General features: G+C 39.9%; 1 protein-coding gene across 3 annotated transcripts in view; it reads right to left on the bottom strand.

The window, feature by feature from the left end:
* MET (MET proto-oncogene, receptor tyrosine kinase) overlaps positions 1-21,813 on the bottom strand; it is a 112,190-nt gene that overhangs the window by 81,240 nt on the left and 9,137 nt on the right. For 2 of the 3 annotated variants that reach the window (XM_072764851.1, XM_072764854.1), the window contains exon 2: positions 2,491-3,707. In XM_072764851.1, the coding sequence (XP_072620952.1) occupies positions 2,491-3,707 (1,217 nt within the window). Of the gene's footprint in view, positions 1-2,490; positions 3,708-16,539; positions 17,138-21,813 lie in introns of those variants that run through there. The other variant, XM_072764852.1, reaches the window with a different exon arrangement.

Raw genomic sequence — 21,813 nt, 5'->3', positions numbered from 1 at the left:
GTCTTTATGGAATTTGGCCAGTGCAAAAGTTGGCTTCCCTTGTAGGACTATGTTGGCAAGCTCCATCTTGTTTTCCACAAGAATTTTTGCGATGGGAATGATAACTGTTTCAGGTGCAGTTGGTGCATTTTGGGCATTTTTCCTGGGTGATAAAACTGACCTGGATTTCACTGGATAATCCTGCCTTTTGTTTCCCTTGGAACATTAAAAGAATGAAAGGGGTAGAGGAGTTCAAATCTATTTTGGCAATTTCTGGAATTGATAAATACTTTTACATCAGGGGGCTGAAAAGTACAAAATAGAATAATGAAATCGGATATCAATATATCCTCATAAGGTAACGTCTCTTTTTAATTTTTAATAGGACAAGATTTAAAAAGCAAAGTCATGTGCTTTAGAGGCCCTGGAGGAACAACTCGTAGAATCTTTTTAAACTTGTGTTTCTGATGCAATTTACTGGATACCAAAAAAAAAAAAAAAGTTTTCTCTGGAATGCTATTAATATTACATTTTTTCCTCCCTGATTCCTACCCTGAATGTCTTGTTTCCTTTCATTCTTTTATATTTGCTCGTGAAGAAAAGTGGCAGCTTCATGAGGAATCCTATTGCTTCTTACAGAGTTTGCAATATATATGACATGTATGCAGGGGAGAATTTAGTCTTAGCTGGGATTAGGCATGTGTATTATTTTTTATTCCTAGATTTTGGAGGGGCAAGGAGAGAAGTTATGTCTTTAGTTCACTAAAACAGGAGTTCCTTTTCTCAGAAGCATTTTTCTAGCTTTATACAAAGTTATTTGAGGGGCACGTGGGTGGCTTAATTCTTGAGTTAGGCTCAGGTCATTATCTCAGGGTTGTGAAATAAAGCCTTGCATCGGGCTCAGCACTCGGAGTGGAGTTGGCTGCAGATTCTCTTTCCCTCTCCCTCCGCCCCTCTCCCTGCCCCTGCGTGCACGTGCACACATGCTGTCTCTCAAATAAATAAGTAAATAAATAAATAAATAAATAAATAAATAAATAAAATCTTCAAAAGAGAGTTATTTGGAGTTTCCATTTGGGGAAGTATCCCAGACATTTCAGCAAAAAGTGAACCAAATGTTTTTGAATTCATATGTCCTTGATATCCTTCAGCACATTAGATATTCTCTTTCATCAAGGATATGTTTAATATCCTTCTGCTTACAATTACAAGCTTTATTACTGAGACTGAAAACTGATAGAGTCGTGAGATGTGGATTTCTGAAGTCAAACTGTCTTTAGAAAAGCTATACTATTTGTTCATCTAATTATGATCACGAGTGGTCGTTATATTAGGAGGCATACCCAGGTTCATACGCTTGAATGTGGGTCCAAATCAAGGGAGCTCAAGGCCACAGTGAACTCCGGATTTGGTGCTCTTCCTCTGGCACCAAGTGATCTGGTGCTAGTAGGATAAATCCTCTGGGTATGGCTGGTAGCTTTAACTATATGTAAGTCAAACCAACAAAGAATGTTTCTAACATCTGTGAAAATACCATTTCATGTAGGTATAAACAAGTATTGATGAAAATATTAGTATTTATAAACATCAAATACCAACCAGGTAAAAAGTATCTAGCTAGCAGGTGATACACACAGGCCCATTCACGTAGAAAGCCCACGCAAGTTCCAAAGGAAGGATTTGGGAACAAAAGTTTCCTCTACTTTTCTAAGTTCTTTAGAGAAGTGTATTAGCTCATTTAAAAATATTTGATTTACCAAGATTTTAGAAGAGATTTTTGTTGTTTGTTTTTAGTTTAATTTTCTTTACATAATGCCCAGAATGTAAACCATTCATTTGTATATTAGTGAGCAAATGGGGCCTCATAAGGCAAAAAGCCTTTAAAACTCACAAATTAACTTGGGCTTCTCATCTAAATGTTGTAAAGACTATACTGAGATCTCAATAATTGTGTTTTACAGGAACTGCTGTTGTGTTAAACTTTGTGTAAATCTGTCCAGAACTATTAAAGCTTAAATGAGAAACAAGTTTAATAATCTTAAGTGTTGACAACCATGTAAACCTAAACTGTACAATATCTTTTCATAGAACCACATTAACTTTTTCTCAAGTTATGATTTTACATTTATTTCTTATTTTATTTTATTTTTAAAGATTTTATTTATTCATTCATGAGAGACAAAGAGAGAGAGAGGCAGAGACATAGGCAGAGGGAGAAACAGGCTCCCTGCAGGGAGCCCGATACAGGACTCGATCCCAGGACCCCCGGATCACACCCTGAGCCAAAGGCAGATGCTCAACCACTGAGCCACCCGGGCGTCCCTGATTTTACTTTTTTTTTTTTGATTTTACATTTAAATGAAGGTACAATATCTAAATTTTCTTGGAAAGAATGTACAAATATTATGGATAAAAATAATTTACCAGGCACCAAAAAGCCCTTGATATTCTTTTCTAGACTGGTACTTATTCTGACTTATACCTTATAAGTGGGAAATGAATGTGACTTACCCTATTAAAGCAGTGTTCGTGGTTGGGTCCATAAAAGTGCTGAAGACATCTCACATTGTTTTTGTTGACGATCTTGTTGAAGAATTCATTGACATATTTGATAGGGAACGCACAGACGGCAGAGCGATTCATTGGTTCAGCAGAATCTGGCTTGCTTTGTGCAAACACTCCATAGAGAATGTCATCATTCAGGTTGGCACCTATTTGTTTAGCGAGATGGGCCCCAGGCTTACTGACATATGCAGCTTGGAGAATATTAAACACTTCCTCCCTCGTGGATCTCTTTCTTCTCTTTTCCGTGAGAATACACTCCAGAGGCATTTCCATGTAGGAATGCAATCCAGAGTCTACAGAACAGAACCTGATTATTCTCGTGTGAAAAGTCTGAGCATCTAGAGTTTCTCGCTGGACTGTCAAAAAGTAAATAAAGTGGTTGCTTTCAAAGGCGTGGACATATTTAATGGGGTAGGAGTCTCTGAACTCCGGTAGAACATCAATGTAAGACTGGTCTGTCAAAAACTTGAATCCATCTTGCGTTTCCTTTAGCCTTCTCACCGATATCGAATGCAATGAATGATCTGGATGGTCCGAGGAATTTATGGTATTGCCCACAAAGAAGTTGATGAACCGGTCCTTTTCTGATATCAGGACTTTGGTTCCTAGAGCACTCACCACACAGTCAGGGCACTGGCTGGGCTCTTCATCTGCCTGTGAGGAGTACATGCAATGCACTTCCGACTGTATGTCAGCAATATTGCTGGGTGGAAGGATGTGTCGCTGGCAGGTCCCTCTGTGGACACTGCCACAGCTAATGAGTTGGTCATCGTAGTATGTGTCAACAAGCAGAGCCATGTTGATGTTATCTTCCCAAACACCACCTGATAAATTGGCTTTGTGGCTGCAGTCCTGACATGGGGAACAATCTGGGTGTTCCAGCACGGGCCCAGTCTTGTACTCAGCAACCTTCTGAAGGTCTTTGTCATTTAAAACGTAAATATAGTTAACTGCACCAAGGTAAATATGATGCTTGTGTAGAACAACATTCTGGATGGGTGTTTCGGCAGTGAAGTTGGGAAGCTGATACTTCATGTTCACATTCATCTCAGACTTTACTAGTGCCTCTTTGCACTCCCCATAGCTCTTCTGCACCAAGGTAAACAGAAGCACAAGGATGCCAGGTGCAAGCACAGCAGGAGCCTTCATGGTGAGAAGCATATCTGCCAAAACATGTTCAAAGAGAGAGCAGTTTAGTTGTCATTAGAAACAAAGAAGAAACTGAAAGAACCATACCAGTTAAACTATTAGAAGCAAATCTTCCTAACTGGAATTTTTACATCAAGTGAAAATAAAAAACTCTAGCTGATTTCACATAATGATGCATTGTGCAGATGGACATGACTCCACATAGTTTAATTTTAGAACTCAAGCCATGAACGAGTAATTTTAGAGAACCATTATGAGATGCAAACAATGTTCTGTATTAAAGACAATACACCCAACTAAGTTGGACTTATTTAGCAATGAAGTCAGAAACAGCAAATTTCTTTCTTAACCTCTTGCTGGTTGTTTAATGTGGTTTAATATCTGTGGTTAATGACTAGGTTGATATTTAAACTTTCTTAGTTAGTCAAGTAAAGGAACTGTGGTTCAGATTCATTTATTCTAGAAATCACAGCAGGCATTGTTTCCTTGGGAGCATGTAGAATTACTAGGCTAAATTTAGCTTCCTTTTGGAAGAAAACAATCATAAATTCTAGAAGCAATATGATCACATGCTGTTTATAGGAATTTGTGTGCAGAGGAAAGGTATGGTTATAATTTGGCTATAGCTGACCTATTGTTTTGGATAGACAAATGCTTAACTTAATGTAAGATCACTGGAAACATAAAAACAGCAAGCTGAAAATTTGTAAAATAAAATATAATGTTCAGGACTAAAGTCCTAGAATTATTTCTTGGGGAAAAAACAACATATTGTTCATTACCAAGTCAAAAGCTATTTAGTAAAAAAAAAAAAAAAACAAAACAAAACAAAAAACAAAACAAAACAAAAAACACCCCACATTATTTTAAGATTCCATTGTATGCATATGGACATTATTTCTAACTAGTTATCCTGAGTGCATTTGTTTTTCAGTTTCAAAAAACTTAAAGTACATGGGCTATAAACAAACATTGTTAGTTCTACTTATAAAAGTTGTAGGCAGGGTGGTACCTTAGAAAGGAGGCCTTAGAAGGAATAGAAACAAAATAGCTAATTACTTTTTCCCCTCCATTTTTAGTGTATAATTCTGATAGGAATCTTTAAAAACTTGTTTGGCATTATAACCATGCCAAAGACTAACCCTAGGTCTACAAAATCATAGCAGGTTTCACTAATAACTAGTATGCGTATGGCTCTGTGCTTGCACTTTGGAAATGGGATTTGGTATTTACCTTTCAGTGAACCTACAGTGTGGTTGAGAGACAATACACATATGCAAATAATACACAACATTATAATACCCTATGTAGTAGCACAAATCAAGAGCTAAAAGCACCAAGAGGGGGAAACATGACTTGTACTTAGAATTACTATAACTATGAGAAATATGGACAAGTCCACTATGTTGTGAGGCCCAGCAAAGCAAGGACGATATCTGCTTGGCTCATTACCCATTCCCAAGTATCTGATACAGAGCCTAGAACATAGTAGGTGTTAGATAAATATATCTTGAATAAATAAGTGAATAAAAATCAGGAAATAAGTTCAAGGTAACAGAAAAGGTATACGTAGTAGTCAGAACTCGAATCCAATTCAAAGATAATTTTTTCTCTACCAAATTGTTAGACTTATTTAAGAGGGAATAGAAAAGTCAAGGATTTTAATTGAGCTGGAGAATCATATAATCAAGGCTTTACTTTAGAAAGACTAATTTGGAGCCAAGGTGGCTGAGGGCAGGGAGAAGCTGGCAACAGGAAGACCAAATGACAAAGTATTATTATAGTCCATAACCTCATTATCTGTAAGAGCCAGAACCAAGATGGTGTCCCCAAGAATAGAAAGGAAGGGATCAATGAGAGAATATTTAAATAAATAAGATTTGACATCTAAATAGGCGGCATACAAATGAGAAGGCAAAGATGACTAGCAGTTATCTGGGGAAAAGTGTGGAACAATTTACAAAACTAGGATGTCAATAGGAGGAAGCTGGGCTAAAGACTGACGAAGATAAGTTGGTTTTAAACATGTTGAGTTGGATGTGTTATTGGGAAATGAGTGAAAACATTCTATTATAGGGGTGACTAGTAGGTTTTACATTGTTCATCAGGAAGCAGATGCCTGGAATAAGTGAGGAATCAGGATTCCAAGACAAAGCATTGCGCCAAAGCAACAGAGGCAAATGACAAGAGAGATTCTGAGGAGAAGTTAGCCCTTACTAGGAAAGTGGCAGGGTAAGTTTTAGGTGAGACAATATTTGTCTGGGGTGAGATAGTGGCAAGCGGAAGTATGAGCGTCAAATATTTCCCATGTCTGTACTAGAAGGGATGACAATTTAGATCTCAGTCTTGGGGGAGCAATTGGGTTCTAGTTGGATTAGGAATAAACTTTGCATGTTACCCAGAGATAATGGTTAGAATCAAGTAAGTTCATGGAGGGGCAAGGTGAAGGAAAGAAAGTGGAATGAAAGAAATCTTGGGATTACCCATACTGGAGAAACAAACGAAGGAGTCAAGGGAGGCAAGTTCAGTGAAGTGCCAAGACAGCCAACACCGCACTGTGTCACAGAAGCCAGGTGGGAGGCTTGAGGAGGAGGACATGGACCACATGGAGGCTCTTTGCTGACTTTCAAGAGTGATCTCAGTGGATTCAATAGTTGTATCAATTAACAAATTGCAAGGGAATGTGTGGTAAGGAAGTGGGATGTCAAAGGAAGGGCAAGAAAATCAGGGTAAAGAGTTGTTTATTTATTTTTCAAAAGGAGTTTACTCTCCAATTGTAGGAAAGACATGTGCCTATTTGTAGATCTTCCTCTGCTAACATCTATTGGGTATTTACTACGGCCAGCCATGGTGGCAGGTTCCGGGAATACAGAGGTAGGGTGCCTTTCTCTAGCTCAGAGTCACCTGATGGAGGATCGACAGACAGTTATGAGAATGCATAAAAAGGGCAGCCAACCACATTGGAAATGATGCTAGAGCTCAGTGTTGGAGGAGGAGGATGAAGGGAAATTTCTAGTAGGCACGGCAGTTTGCGAAAGGGTATAGAGACAGGAGAGAACATATGGCATGGTCGGAAGAACTGCAAGTAGTTGAGCCCAGAGATGTGGGAAAACCAAGGAAAGCAAATGAAGGAGATAAAAATTGTTGGAGCAATATCCCAAAAGAGTAAAAAGAGGCACATTTCCAAGAGCCTGGAAGACAAGAGAGATCACTTTCCGAGATAGCAGGTGAGAGTAAGTCAGAGGAAGTACCGAAACACTGGAATTCAGGGCATATGGTCTCAATATTATAAAAATAAACGAGGGTATATGACCATCACTGAAAGTAACAGTTACAGAAGAGGGGGCAGGTTCTGTAGAGTAGAGAAGGGGGTTTAGACTAGCTACAAGGAGGCACCCAGGAAGAGGTCAGCAAGAAATGAAAAGGATTGCTTCAGAGCTCCGAGGGCTCCCTTAAAATAAAACACGGTGTGTTGGGACTTTCTCTTCACACAAGAAGAGTTCTGGGTGGACCAGAAGGGAAAGCAAAGTGTGTCATTAAGATGAAGGATTGGAAAAGGTATACGCCATACAACAGTAAAAATAACAGAAACACGTCCTGGATGCTTACCACGTATGCACCAGGCATGCTGCTAAACCCTCTGATTTACTCTTTATAAAAACACCCTTTGAAGTAGGAAGTATTATTATTCTCCTCTTCTACATGAGCAAACTCGCCAAAAGTCACACACAACTGAATTCAATCCCACGTCTGGCCGACAGGAATCTGTCCAGGCTCTTAACCGCTCCACTAGGACTGCAGTAGCTTCCTGAGCTAGGAGGAGAGTACGCCCGAGCAGGATTGGATGCCAGAGCTCTGGTTCTTGCCCTTTCCCTCTCCAGCTCCAGGACTCTGGGTAATTCACCCACCTCTGAGGCCTAGGATCCAATATCCTAACAGGATTGTTTTAAGTATCTAGAAAGAGATCTCCTCTTTGAAAGCTTCGACCGTTATACAGCGTATGCATATACAGACGCAGGGTGTTGTCCTTGCCACTTCTACATCTAATCCTTATTGTTTTGAGATGTACTAGAAAATTTTTGGTGATGGGGGGGGGGGGGAATGACAAGGAGTAGAAGTAAGGAAGGGTTTAAGACAAGTTGTCCTATTAGAGGGCCAAAGCAAATTCCAAACAAACTGCATATATCTATCTAAAACTTCAAGAATATATTATGGGGAAAAATTAAATGAACTTCTCAATATGGTATTAGTGTGTCTCCTAAAATTTGGGACATTAGCCTACTACATAATTTATCACTGTATTTTCTTTAGGAAAGATAATAAAGGAAGAAAATAAATGAACCATTACTGCCAAAAGAAAAGAAAAAGCATTACAACCAATATGTATCTTCGTTGATATCCATTAATGCAATGTAGACGGTGAATGACTTTTTTTTTCTTTGAGGCTTTTTGAAGGAGCCTTTAAAATGATCTTTTTTTTTTTTGAAACTTTTTTTTTAAGACTTTATTTATTTATTCATGAGAGACACACAGAGACAGAGAGAGAGAGATAGAGAGAGAGAGAGGCAGAGACACAGGCAGAGGGAGAAGCAGGCTCCATGCAGGGAGCCCGAGGTGGGACTCGATCCCAGGTCTCCAGGATCACGTCCCGGGCTGAAGGCAGGCACTAAACCGCTGAGCCACCCGGGCTGCCCTTTTTTCTTTTTTTTGAATTTGAACTATTAAGTTATGTTTTAAAAATAAGGTTCGTATCTTAAAGCTGGTATATAAGCCACTCAGTACTAAATTTGAATTGACTAAGAATCCAAGAAAATGTACAAATATACTAATGGACTTTTCTGGTTATCTCATGTGATGAGATGACAATCGATAAGAAAAGCAGGAGGGAAAAAGGGTATTTTTTCTGTTTAAGGAAAAAACATTGCAGAATATCCCTGGAGTTTGTTAACGCAGTTTCCCTTATCTTCTTTACATTCTCTCGACAGCAAACAGTGATGACATTTTTCAAACTGAGAAATCAAAGAAAGGTTAATTTTTTTTTTTTTTAGATTAAAGCAAAAAACATAGGACTAGAGGCTATTGTCAACAACAGGACTTTTAATTAAAATACAGGTTTGTTTAATCCTCAGATAATGAGAAAACATAAACACTCCATTTCCTTGATCATTTCAATTAATGAAGTCTCCTCCCCATTAACAAAGATGTGTATTTTTTTTTTTTTCAAAGATGTGTATTGATGACACTAGATCTTCTCCAGGAAATGTCTGTCTTTCAAAGGAATGGAGGGAAACCTTTTGGAAGGATTTGTCGCTGAGCAGTATAGCCTGATGGTACTGCTGGTTAAATAAGTGACAGCTGAGTGGTCAAGTGTACAGGCTCTGGAGGCAGACTGCAAGGTTTAAATCCATTTGCTGTCTGTGTGCCTCCTGGGCAAGTAACTTCTCTGAGCCTCTATTTTCTCATCTGGGATATGGGTGCGCTTATAATACAACCATCACTTGTCATGTTTACTCTGACCACTCAATGAATCAATGCACGTAAACCACTAAGAGCAGTGCTTGACACGTGGTAGGTTAATAAAAGATCGCTATTATTAACATTTGTTCACATACTCAACAAATACTTTCTGAGCATCTACTATTTCCAGATAGCGCGCAGGGTGCTGAAGACACAAAAATGAATAAAAAGCTTTACAAGTGTCGATGAGATCTCAGACTAGTAGGGAAGACAGACAAATGGACCACAGTTTAAACTGGAAAGGTCTATGGGAGTCTCTGAAGGGGAGCCTGGCCAGGGCAGGGGGTCAGGCAGGCATCCATCAATCATGCTCCTTTCCTCAGAAGGCACTCAAGGCCTGAGGCCTAGCGTGGGGGAGAGCCTGAGCTTTAGTCGGGGCAGTGCAGCTGAAGAACTACGTGATGCAAAGCCGGTCACCCCACGTCTTCGGCCTCCGCTGCTTTTGTGAAAGGAGTGTTGGTGTAGTCACGTGCTGGAGCCTCTGGCTCACGGCAGCCCACCGCGTGCAACTCTACCCACCGTGAGCTCCGTGGCCTTATCTTGGTAACTCGAACTCGGCCATGGCTGGAGTATTTACACCACAGAAATTGGCAAATATTACAAATCAGGACTTTTGTTTTTTTTTCCTCCTCTGAAGGGATGATTATTAAATATTTACAAGCACACTCCTAGGCTGAACTAATGACCTCCAAAGTTATTTTCTAACTACAGTAATTTCCCACTCTGAGGTTGTTTTTCTACAATCACATTTTACTTCAATGCCATTGTGTTGGCATATATTGCTTTTTCTTTTCTATCTATGTAATCTGCCAGATTGGGATGTGTGAGCAATTTTAATATTTATATTGGTAGTGACTCCAGAAATACTTCCACTTTTCATATATTTTTGTCTTGATACATTTATTCCCATGACATGCCTGGATCAGGCTTTCAGGATAGAATGTCTTTTTTACTGTTTCTGTTTTTTTTTTTTTTTCTTCTTTCTTTCTGAAATAGTGCTGGCCATTTAACCAATTTTGAGCTCCTTACTAAAAGGAACACGTAAAGATGATTCAAGCAGATTGACTAATTCATCCTCTTAAAATGTTGTACACATAGCAGGTGAAACTGAATCATCCATAAAACATTTCTTTATTCCGTTTTCAGTTGGTAGTTAAGATAATCTCACTGGCAAAACATTTCCTGGGAGTAATTATCTGAATGGCACCTTGGCCATTAAACCCTGGGTATTTAGGAGTATTTCCTTCAAAGAGGATTGTTGTTAGCGAGGAATATCAGTTCAGAGTAAACTTAAGACCAGTTACTCCACTCTGTCTGCCATCTATCTGCCTCTGATTTTTTCACTGAGCTAGCTTCCATGGGTTTTTCATTCCCCAGAAATACATTTAATTCTCTAAGAACTTCTTGAGTAGCCACCTGTGCCTACCACTACTACTACTGTTGTCATTATTGTCCTCCTCAATCAACAAAAACAGATCACAAAGCCCTGGTGTGTTATAGTTAAGCACTGATTGCTCAGGAAAAAAACACAAGTGTAATGGGATATATTTGTAAGAGACTTTCTAGACTTTGACAGGGGGAACTTTGCTTTCTTTAGAACCGATTTTCTTAGAAATCATAAAACTTTACAACTATATAGATAGCACTACATAGTTTACTGTCAGTTACATTCTCACCTCCCATCTGCATAATTACCTTATAAGGTAGGCATTATTACCTTTCAGATGACAAAACTGAGCTTCAAAGGAGATAAAACATTATCCAAAATGTACTAAACATGCAATATGGTTCTTATGAGGGTTTTTCTAGTGCTTTAAAAAAATGTATTATGCTTATTTGAGCTATTTGAAATTGTTTGCATTTCCTAAAAATGATTTTTATCATTGATTGATATTTTGTAATATTTTAGTAAACATTTGTTTTAATGTATCAGGCTCTCATCGTCTCTACTACTGGCAACTCTTTTGAAAACTCTCCCTCCTCTCTAATGGGGCTGTCATCACATGGCTTACCTCCCTTACCACAAGGTGAGCTTGCAAACCAAGCTGGCCTTTCAATGAACTCTCCGTTTGACATACAGCTTGGTCGGGATAAGCATGTGACTAAAAAGCGAGACCAATCAGACTCTTTTTTTGAGATTTAATGTAGATACTGGGAGAGAATGTCTCTCTTTGAAAGATCACAAACACTACAAATGATGTTAACTTAGAGTTTCTGATGCCCAACGTTGCCAGTATGTGGAGAAAGGTTGCCTGAACACAAAACTGACCCAAGGGGAAGGAGAACCCAGACATGGAGAGAGGCAGGTTTTCCATAAGACTGTTTGAGCATCCGTACCCACCATGTCTTAAGCTAACCAGAAACAGTAAAATCTCCCCTCCTTCCTTTCTCTTTTTTTCATCAGCAGTTTCATTGTGATTCTTTTATTCCTTGTTCCTGAAAAACTCCTGACCAAATCATGTCCATCTATTTTTTTAAAATTTTTTTATGATCATGTCCATCTAAAGATACTACAAACCTGTGAGCTTAAACACAAAGTCAAGTGCATAAAAGCAATTTTCAGTAAAATATTCAAGTAATTAGAACAAAGAACAAAGATGATTTCCTTATTTACTTGAATAATTAAATATTCCACTTTGCATTTGGAAACATATCTATTAGTTAAAATTTCTGAGGTGGTATACTAGCTCTTTCCTGCCATATATTTTCAATTTTTTAAAATAATATTTACATAACATAATCTCAAGACAGAAATAATGTATCTAAGTGAAGAGGCAAGATATAAAAAGCAGAAAAAAATTTCAATACTGCTTTTAAGTATATAAAAGGGATTTATGATGATGGAAAATGGCTGAGGCCCCATATTAAGGAAATTGCAGCCATAAAAAGCAGTCACAGTTAAATCTCCAGAAGGACTTGCAGAGTGAAATCCTAAGAAAAATTCTTAGTCCTCTCTATACTTACATTATTTCTGTTAACTTTAAAAGTAGGCCCAGAAGAATGAAGTTAAAGAAATAAGATTGTAATAGGAGATTTAAAATGGTGACATTTAAAATATTGTGTTTAGGGGTGCCTGGATGGCTCAGTGGTTCAACGTCTGCCTTTGGCTTAGGTCATGATCCCAGAGAGTCCTGGGATCGGGTCCCAAATGGGGCTCCCCACAAGGAGCCTACTTCTCCCTCTGCCTGTGTCTCTGCTTCTCTCTCTGTGTCTCTCATGAATAAATAAATAAAATCTTAATAGAAAAATAAAATAAAATACTGTACTTATAAGCATTCACTACTTATGAAGAATTATATTGTATCACACAGTATTAATCAAATATTTGTTAGCATCCATTGCATACCATGCCCTTATCTAGATACTCAGAGTTTCTATTCTCCAAAAAGTATATAGTCTGTGGATATGAAGACAGCAAGATAAATGTTAAAAATCTAAGTGTGTAACCTAAATCGAGAATGGATCTACCAGGCTGTGGAGAAAGCACATTTTAAAACATGCTTTGTTAACATTTGATTCTTATGCCTAAAGATTTAATAGTGTTATGATCATTAAAAAAAAAAGTCTAAACTGACTTTGGGAAGATAAAACAATATGCATGTCAAAAATCCCATCTAATGTAGCCAGACACTACTTTAACAATGAATAATGTTCTTTTCTTTTGTAGAGGGAGAGAAAGTGAGGGTGGAGGGAGGGGCAGAAGGAAAAGAAGAGAGAGAATCCTGAGCAGGCTCCATGCCAGCACAGAACCCCGATGTGGGGCTTAATCCCACAACCTTGAGATCATGACTTGAGCCAAAATCAAGAGTTGGACCCTTAACCTGAGCTACTCAGATGCCCCTTCTTTGACAATGATTTCTAACTGTAAGTTGAAAGGACAGAAGAAATCTGGAGGATTTTTCAGCCCGACATTCAACTGCTCTTTTATATGACCACATTTAAATGATCTAAATACTCACAAGTCAGTCCTATATCTAATATTTATAGACAAGTTTGCTTGACAACATTCTTCCCAATAGCTCATAAAACCCTCTAGAGAAGAGGTGAGGTGTAGTGGAGAGAGTACGGGGCTTTGCTGTTAGACAGAATTTGATGTGATGGGAATCTGGGCTTTACCAATTACCTGTCTTATGGTAATGAGACTGGAATGTCATACTGTGTCAGTTTTTTTTTTTTAATCCAAAACATGGGGATAATGATATACATCTTGTGGGTTGCCCATAAGGGTTAGCGATAAATCATGAGACACTGGCATTCAATCATGCAGCAAACATTGGCATTCGATAAATGTAGCTACCATGCTTATCCTAAGTTGTGTTTTAGCCAGTTTTTGGATGCCTTCGACAAAAATGAGGAACTTGGCACAGTCAACTGGGTGAGCCCACTCCAAATACTTGGTAACTGTTTCATCACCATAATCCTCTCAGTTTAAATATTGTTATTTCTTATTTTCCAACCCTTTGGCCATTTGTGGTTTTCCTCTAAACCTGTCTCAAATTCTTGAGTCCTTCTTAAGTTGTCCTCTAAGTTGGTAAGGGCCTTCCATGCTAAGGAAGAACAACAAAAAGGGGATTACCACTTTAAAGATGAGCCAACCCACATTCCCAGTTAAGTTTAGCAAATAAAGACATAGGATTCCTAGTTAAATTTGTATTTCAGATAAATAATGAATAATTTTTTAGTATAAATATGTCCCATGAATTTATTATATGTGACAATCCTAGTTGCAGGCAAATGAAGACAAGTAAGGGAATAATTATCCTTTTTACTAACGGAACTCAGATTGAAAAGATTTTGGCCAAACATATTTATCTACTGGTATAGAACAGTATTTTTAAAGTTTTGTAGCACATACATGCTGCAAAATTGTATACGATTATTTTTGGTTTTATTGTGCTGTTGCTGTGTGTCTAAAACATGCTGTTTTCAAAGTGACTACCAGAGTAAACTGTTTCAAATAGGCGATTTTAAATATCAGTGAGGGTGTAACTATATGAAAGGCAGTAAAAATACTTTTTAAAAATTTATTATTTATTTATTTACTTTTACTTTTTTTTTTTAATAAAAATCAAGGAAAAGACTTGTGTACTTGTGGAGAAAAGTTACACTGTATATGGCAGCCTGTCACTGACATGAAATTTCTAAAACAAAAACTATCCTTAGATTGATTTGTATACGTTTTTTAATAATAAACAAGCTTATCAAAAAGATCATGTAAAGGTGGCTGTAAGAGAAAAGAAGTTAAACTAAACATGGTGCAAGAATAATAATTCTCGTGTTATAATTAATTAATGTTTTAGGGGCTCCTTTAAACACTGATGTTTGATGATTATACAAATACTATTTCTTTGAAAGAGACCTAAGCGGTGCTTTTACTCAGATTCTTATCCAATATTGCATCCCTTCTTCTTCCAATAAGCATTTTCAAAGTTAAAAATGATGAATTGTAGCATCAGAAAAAGCCAACTATGCATTTTCTAGTTGTAACACATGACTAAGACCATTGTCCAACTCTGACCTGGTAAGAATAAAGATAAAAAGAACAGAATTTCATTATAGTCTCAAGATTATCCTTCATACATTCATAGTCTGTTAGTAAACATCTTTGTCCTTTTAAGAACTGCTGAAAGTATTCAACTTCTGGGAAAGAAGAATAAATGGACATTTGTTTTAACATTGTACATATTGTAAAAAGTCCTGTTGAGAAAATACATTGAACTGTCGGAGTCCTGAATGACTGGACAGGCTTTTGCCCCATTAGTAAGCAGTAGGTCAGACAAGAATGTTTCATGCCCTTGAAAATGTGAACATTGAACTTTCACTGTTGAGAAAGTACTAAGATGCTTGAAAAACCCGTAAATGTACTTAAAAATAATTTTCAGCCTGATGGATAGGTATACTTTTGTGCAGAAAGGCTACCAGTTTTTCTTTAATTAATCCAGGCACGGTGAATAGCATGAAGCTACAAATCACACATGAGAAGCATCTTCCTAAGTACGTATATTAAAATAAAATAGGCTTAGCAACTTTTTCCAGTCGTTTTCAAACACAAGGTTCTTGGAATAGGATAAACCTGACTGAACAGTCAGAATGTGAAGCACCGCAGGGAGACAAGTTAGAGAGGAAGCTGGTACATTATTCACTAATGAATCAGACATTTCCCTCCCTCAGTGCTGGAAAATGTCCTCAGCACAAGGCATGGTAAATTCCAAACGGGGGGAGCTGTACTCAGAATCGGGACCACATGACTGATCAATCTCTCTGATGTTAGGTAAAGGAGAAATCAAATATTTGTGAGACATGATGATGGCTAGTGGACCCCATTTGTGTCCTGGAAGCTGTCCTGTAAAGAGAAACCAGTGTCCAAGGTAAGAGAGACAAGGGGAGAGACACAGGAGTGCCAAAGGCCAGGCCCTAACTCCAAAATAGGAGTTAAATCCATGTGAGGTCGGTGTTACCTTAGAACTCTATTTTCATGCAGTCCTTAGGGGTGGGTCTGAATTTTATTTTGCTCACACTTGAGAACTTCTCTTGGAAATCAGAGTTAGCAGGTAGATTCTCTGCCAGGGGAATGAGCTAGGGACTTTTCTCAAGGTAAATTCTGTCAGTATATATAACATTTTCTTTTTCGGGAAAAATAGAAAAAGACTTTTAGAAATCATAAAAATACTATGAGTGGATGGACTAGCCAAACCTCGTCATATTTTATATAGACGTGGATTCCTTGGGTGAACATAATGCAATTCTAACAGCATTGGGAGAAAAATTAAAAGCAAAGAAATATCACTCTACTCAGACAAAATACAATCAGAGAGTAAAAGAACTGAACAAAATTTTCTATAAATACTTTTAAAGAGATAGAGAATGCTAAGCAAAAGCTATTCTCGTTAAAAAAAAAAAACAGTACAGAAAAATAAGCACGTAAGTACAAAATCCGATTTCTAAAACTCAGTAAACACTCTGGATCCTTGAAAAATCAATAAACCAAAAGGTTAGTACAACTTAAAAACGACTGTGCTCAGGATTGCATTTATATAACTGATCAATTCAAGGCGAAATAATCCAAGGCAGTTGTGTGTGTATATGTAGGGGGTATGTGTGCTTGAGGGAAAGAGGAACAGAGAGAACTGAGAGGGCAAGACACTGAAAACCCCAAACCCTTTTCAATGATATTGGTGCTGCTGACTGACTGGCAGGCCCAGCCTCCCGCCCACTGTGCTACAAAGCGCTTTAAAGACAGGTGCACGTTGCTGGAGGAACAGAGGGAAGAACAGCAAATCGTGGCAGATGGAGGGAGCGTCAAGGGGTATGTCAGTGTGCAGAGGTTACCTGAGTCGGGTTTTGCAGGTTAAGCTGGAGTTGCTTGGGCATAACTGAAGGCAGGGGACAGACAGGACACGGCCTAGGCACCTCAGGGAGGACGTGCAGGGCTGTTCCGGAAGCTGTAGTTGGCACAGGGACTGTGTGGGTTGGGCTGGGTCTGGATGAAACTGGAAGGTTAGGCTGGGGCCACATCGGAGAAAGCCTTAGACGTCCTGCCGAGGATCTGTGGTCTGCGTGTAGTGAGGAGTCACGGGGGGTTTCAAGCAGGGGACGGAAGTGAGCACAGTCCTTACAACTACGTATTAGACAACGTGGGGGACGGTGTGGTGAGTGGACTGAAGCTAGAGGCCAGAAGACATGACAGAAGGTCACCGCGTCTGTCCGCGCAACAGAAGATTAACAAGGGTGAAGCCCCCCGTATCTTCATCTCTTTATTTCCAGAGTCGAGAAGTCCATCTTTCAAGCATCAGTTTTTTTAAGCCCAACAGCTACTTACGGCTAAATCTGACAAATATTAAAATTAAGGTCTTAATATATGGGAGGTGCTTGGGGTGGGGTGGGTGGGGGTCCCTCAGGAAGCAAAACAAACGCTCCTGCTCTTGTGGAACTTACTTCCTAGCGGTTCGATCCAGACAAGTCACACGTGGTGTGCTACGAGGTGATGAGTGTTGAGTGTTGCCGGAAAAAAAGGAAAGAGAACGCAGGGTTGAGGGACCAGGAGCACAGAGAAGGAGGTTGGTGGGACAGGTCTGTGGCTTTGAAAAAATTGGGAAGGTGGCTTTTAAGGAAAGAGCTGAAGGAGGAGAGGACTTTGCCATCTGAGATGTGACAGAGATCTCTTTTTCCTTGCAGAGGCAAGAGGGGTCACACGACAGCATGCCCGATGCGTCGGAGGCACAGCAGAGGGCCAATAAGCTTGGACCCCGGTCCAGGAGACAAGACCAGACCAGGGGGGACAGACTCAAACCATATAGGGCCTCGTAGGTCACTGTGAGACCTGGGCTCTCAAGGGGGGTGAAACGAGGAGCCGCTGCAGGGTACGGAGCATGGGAGTGAATACGTTTGAACGGAGTCACCTTGACTGTGTGGAAGCGCGTGGTGCTGCAGGGGGATGCGAAGGGGGATCAGCTAGGAGGCTGCTGCAGTGACGCAGGCCAGCAGGGCGGTGGCTTGGGCCAGGGAGGACGGAGTGGGCCGTAAGAGGTGGCTGCATTCTGGTTCTAATCTGAAGGCAGAGCTATGAGGATTTGCTAATGGACCTGGAGATGAGGCGTGAGAAACAGGAGTCAGGAATACTCCCAATATTCTGGCTTTTTAAACAGGGAGAAGGGTTTTGCCAGTTACCGACGTGGAGAGGCTGTGGCAGGAAAGTGGGGAGACTGGGCGTGTGGTTCTGTTCGTGTCCGAGACCCTTTTTAGGCTTCCAACTGGAGAAGCTCAGCGTGCAGCTGGATATCGGAGCCCTTGGTTCAGGTGAAAGGCCTGCACTAGAGATGTCAGTGGGGAAGTCGTGTGCGTACTGATGGTATGAAAAGCCCTGAGACTGGACGAGAGCCCCAAGGAAAGGAGTGGAGAGAACGCAGAGGACGCCTCTGTGCCAGGGCAACCAAAGCTGGCAGGCCGGGGAAAGCAGGCAGATGAGACAGTCAGATGACCTTCTGGCACCTCCACTTACTCCCCTGAAAACTGGCTCTACCGCTCCAGATCCCATCTCCAGGTCTCACATATCTCACTCTTCCAGGACATCACCCTTGACCCCCACCGGGAGGTGTCTTAAATATGTCCATCTGCTTCCATCCCCACTGCCACCACAGTGGAGGGCAGTGTCACTTCTCGCCTGGATTACAACGACAGCTTCCCACCCGGTATTCCGACTCCATCCTTGCTCCTTGATTATCCATTCCCCAGTTCACCAGAGGTATCTTTCTAAAATAACAAACCCATCATGTCACTTTGCTCTTTAAAAATAGTTCGACTCGTGGGCAGCCCGGGTGGCTCAGCGGTTCAGCACTGCCTTCAGCCCAGGGCGTGATCCTGGAGACCCGGGATCGAGTCCCACGTGGGGCTCCCTGCATGGAGCCTGCTTCTCCCTCTGCCTTGTGTCTCTGCCTCTCTTTCTCTCTCTGTGTGTGTGTTTCTCTCATGAATAAAATAAATCTTAAAAAAAAATAGTCCAACTCCTTGGCACAGCTTAAAAGCCATGCATCATTTGGCTTCGCCCTAACTCTCCAGCCTCACCTCTTGCCATCATCCTCCTAGGAATCTAGGCTCTAGATTCCACCTTGCCCTTCTTCAAGTTGCTGAAGCAAGCCATGTGCTCTCCTGCTCTGGGTCTCAGCACACGTGGGTCCCTTTTTATGGAATACACTTGTCCTCACCTGGTTAACTTACACTTTCCTCAAGTCTTACCATAGGTGTGACATTTCGTTCAGGAAGCCTTCTCGGGTACCTCTCTCACCCTCTAGGAATAGATTCGAAACCGTTTTACATGCTCACATGTCAAATCTGCCTTCTCCTTAGTTACACTTTATTATGTTCTATTGTAATTCACTTATCTGTATCTCTCACTAGACTGGAAGCCCCATTTTTAGCCCCTTACACAGTGTCATTACACAGCACCTGGCAAGGATTTGTTGAAGAAGAGATAATGAAATGAATTAATAAAGAATGACCTTGAACAAAGACTCTGACAGTATGGATATGATAGAAAAAAAGACTAGGTTAGAAAGATATTAAAGAGATAAAATTTATGTGAAGATGATCCAACATGGATTGTGATCATAGGGGAAGACTGTAAGAAGTCAGGGATGACCAAAAAATGTCTATCTTGGGTGTCATAAACGGTAAGATCAACAGGCAGAGAAAAGTTTGGGGGGCAAAAGAAATATTTTGGTTAATAACTATAAGGTGTCTTTTGGTCATTTGAGCAGAAGTGTTCATTGGTAGCTAATAACATGGTCATGGTGCTCTAGAGCACAGAGAGTTGGACATAGCATTTGTGAACCACTGGTCCATCATTGTATTTGAAGTCATGGAAGAAAGTGAGATCACCTGTGGGCATGTTCCATATGTAGAATGAAGGAATTCAAACTTCAGATGTAAAGTTTAAACCCAAACTTTATTTTTATTTTTAAAGATTTTATTTATTCATGAGAGACACAGAGAGAGAGAGAGAGACGCAGAGACACAGAGGGAGAAGCAGGCTCCATGCAGGGAGCCTGACGTGGGACTCGATCACAGATCTCCAGGATCATGCCCTGGGCCGAAGGCAGGTGCTAAACCCCTGAGCCACCCAGGGATTCCCTAAACCCAAACTTTAAATGTAAAAAGGAAGTCTGGTACTTCAGAAGCTAGAAATTTCAAAAAAACAGGAGCAATATGTACGGTGTCACATCTCACAGAGAGGTCAAGAGGAATAAAAACCAAAGTGTCCATCAGATTTGGCAATGAGGAGGTTGCTGGTTATTAGAGTGAAGACAACTTCTTGATAGTTGGCAACACACTGCTTGAGTGGAATGAATTAAAGAATGATTGAGGATAGAGACAATGAGTTAGAAATTATTTTCAAGAATTCTAAATTTATTTAAAGCATACATAAGGCAGAAGCGGGAGTGAATACTTACTATAGCTGTATAGTGAAAATCCTACCAGAATGTCTGCAGATGTGCTTTCTTGCTAGAAGCAGCAGCAAGTTGAGCAAGGGCCGAATGTAAAAAAGTGAGGGAGATTTTAAAAGATGGGCGGGGCTGGTAGGGAGGGGAAGATGCAGCAAGGTGCTCCAGGATGTCGGGAAGAATGGCATCAAGAGCATAGGCTGAAAAGACTATTTCAACATTTAAGACAGAAGCAGGGAGGTAAGAACGGGCGACATGGAAACCATCTGGGCTTCTGTTTATTCTCTAAACTATAAAGGGAGATATCACATGGAGAATAAAGGAGGCTAAAGAGATTTCAAGAGCTTAAGAAAATGGTGAAAGTTTGGAATCACTGGGGGAATGTGGAGAACGGGAAATGACTAAAAAGTTTGCCTGAGTCAATACAAATCCTAATAACGATGCTGATTCCAATGGAGTGTCCAAGCAGCCAACAAGGTAGACTTGGGAATTAATGGTTCCATGATCATGACCTTGGTAGTGAATTCCTTGTAATGTTTATATAACTCATCAGATCTATGGGCCTTCATTAAAGGGCAATGCCAGCATTTTATTATTTTTACTTCAAAACCAGTTTTATTGAAAACCACAAAGAATAATTTCAGGGAAAAGGAAAACATACTGAACCAGTTACTCTGCTCTCTTTTTCAATAAAACCAACAATCTGAAGATGTGAAAGAAATGAATCAGATATAATGATCATCTAACTTTGAAAATTAAAACCCATTTAGGAATTGTGAGGGAGGCTTGATTCTAAATACCAGTCTAGTTATTCATTCAGAATCTTTAGTAACATTTGGAAAGTAATTAATCCACTTATGACATAGACTGAAGGGCTGTCACCTTTCACTGTGGTTAATGAAACTGTCTGGGGTTATATCCGTATACTCTTCTGGGGAGAACAATCTATCGAACAATCTATTTTGTAAGCTCTGTGAAGAGCAGAAGAATATTTAAAATCATTAAGTTCTTATGTACAGATTTCAATAAACAAGTATGTGTTAATAAAACTGAAAGAAAATTTAGAAGTATCTTAATTTTGACGTGACAAAAAGTGAATTTCTGAAAAGTCCAAAATATGTATTCAGTTCTGTTAGGAAGACACTTTTTTCTGTCAACAAACTTTATTTGGCTGCTTCTTTATATAATTCAGTAGAACTTAAAATATATATTGTAGGGACGCCTGGGTGGCTCAGTGGTTGAGCGTCTACCTTCAGCTCAGGGCATGACCCTGGGGTCCAGGGATCGAGTCCCACATCGGGCTCCTCCTCTTCCCCAGGGAGTCTGCTTCTCCCTCTGCCTGTGTCTCTGCCTCTCTCTCTGGGTCTCTCATGAATAAACAAATAAAATATTTAAAAAATATATATATAGTATGATCTTATACTTAATTTAAAAAAAATCCAGCTAGGGTAATAACACATTAAGCCCAAAGGTTCATGCAGGCCCTAAGATATTCTATTTGCCTGCTGTCTTTGTCTCAACTAGCCAGTGGTCAGACCATGAGCAAACCCTGGATGGTGCAGCAGGAGCTGAAGGCTTTCTGCTTGAACGTGAGGCCAGAGTCAGGCAATAGCTGCTCACCTAAGACTCTCAGAGGAGCCAAAAGACAGAAAGTAAAGGCAGACGC

This window comes from Vulpes vulpes, chromosome 7 (assembly GCF_048418805.1).
Source record: "Vulpes vulpes isolate BD-2025 chromosome 7, VulVul3, whole genome shotgun sequence".
NCBI lineage: Eukaryota > Metazoa > Chordata > Mammalia > Carnivora > Canidae > Vulpes > Vulpes vulpes.
This window is presented reverse-complemented; position numbering and strand designations above follow the sequence as displayed.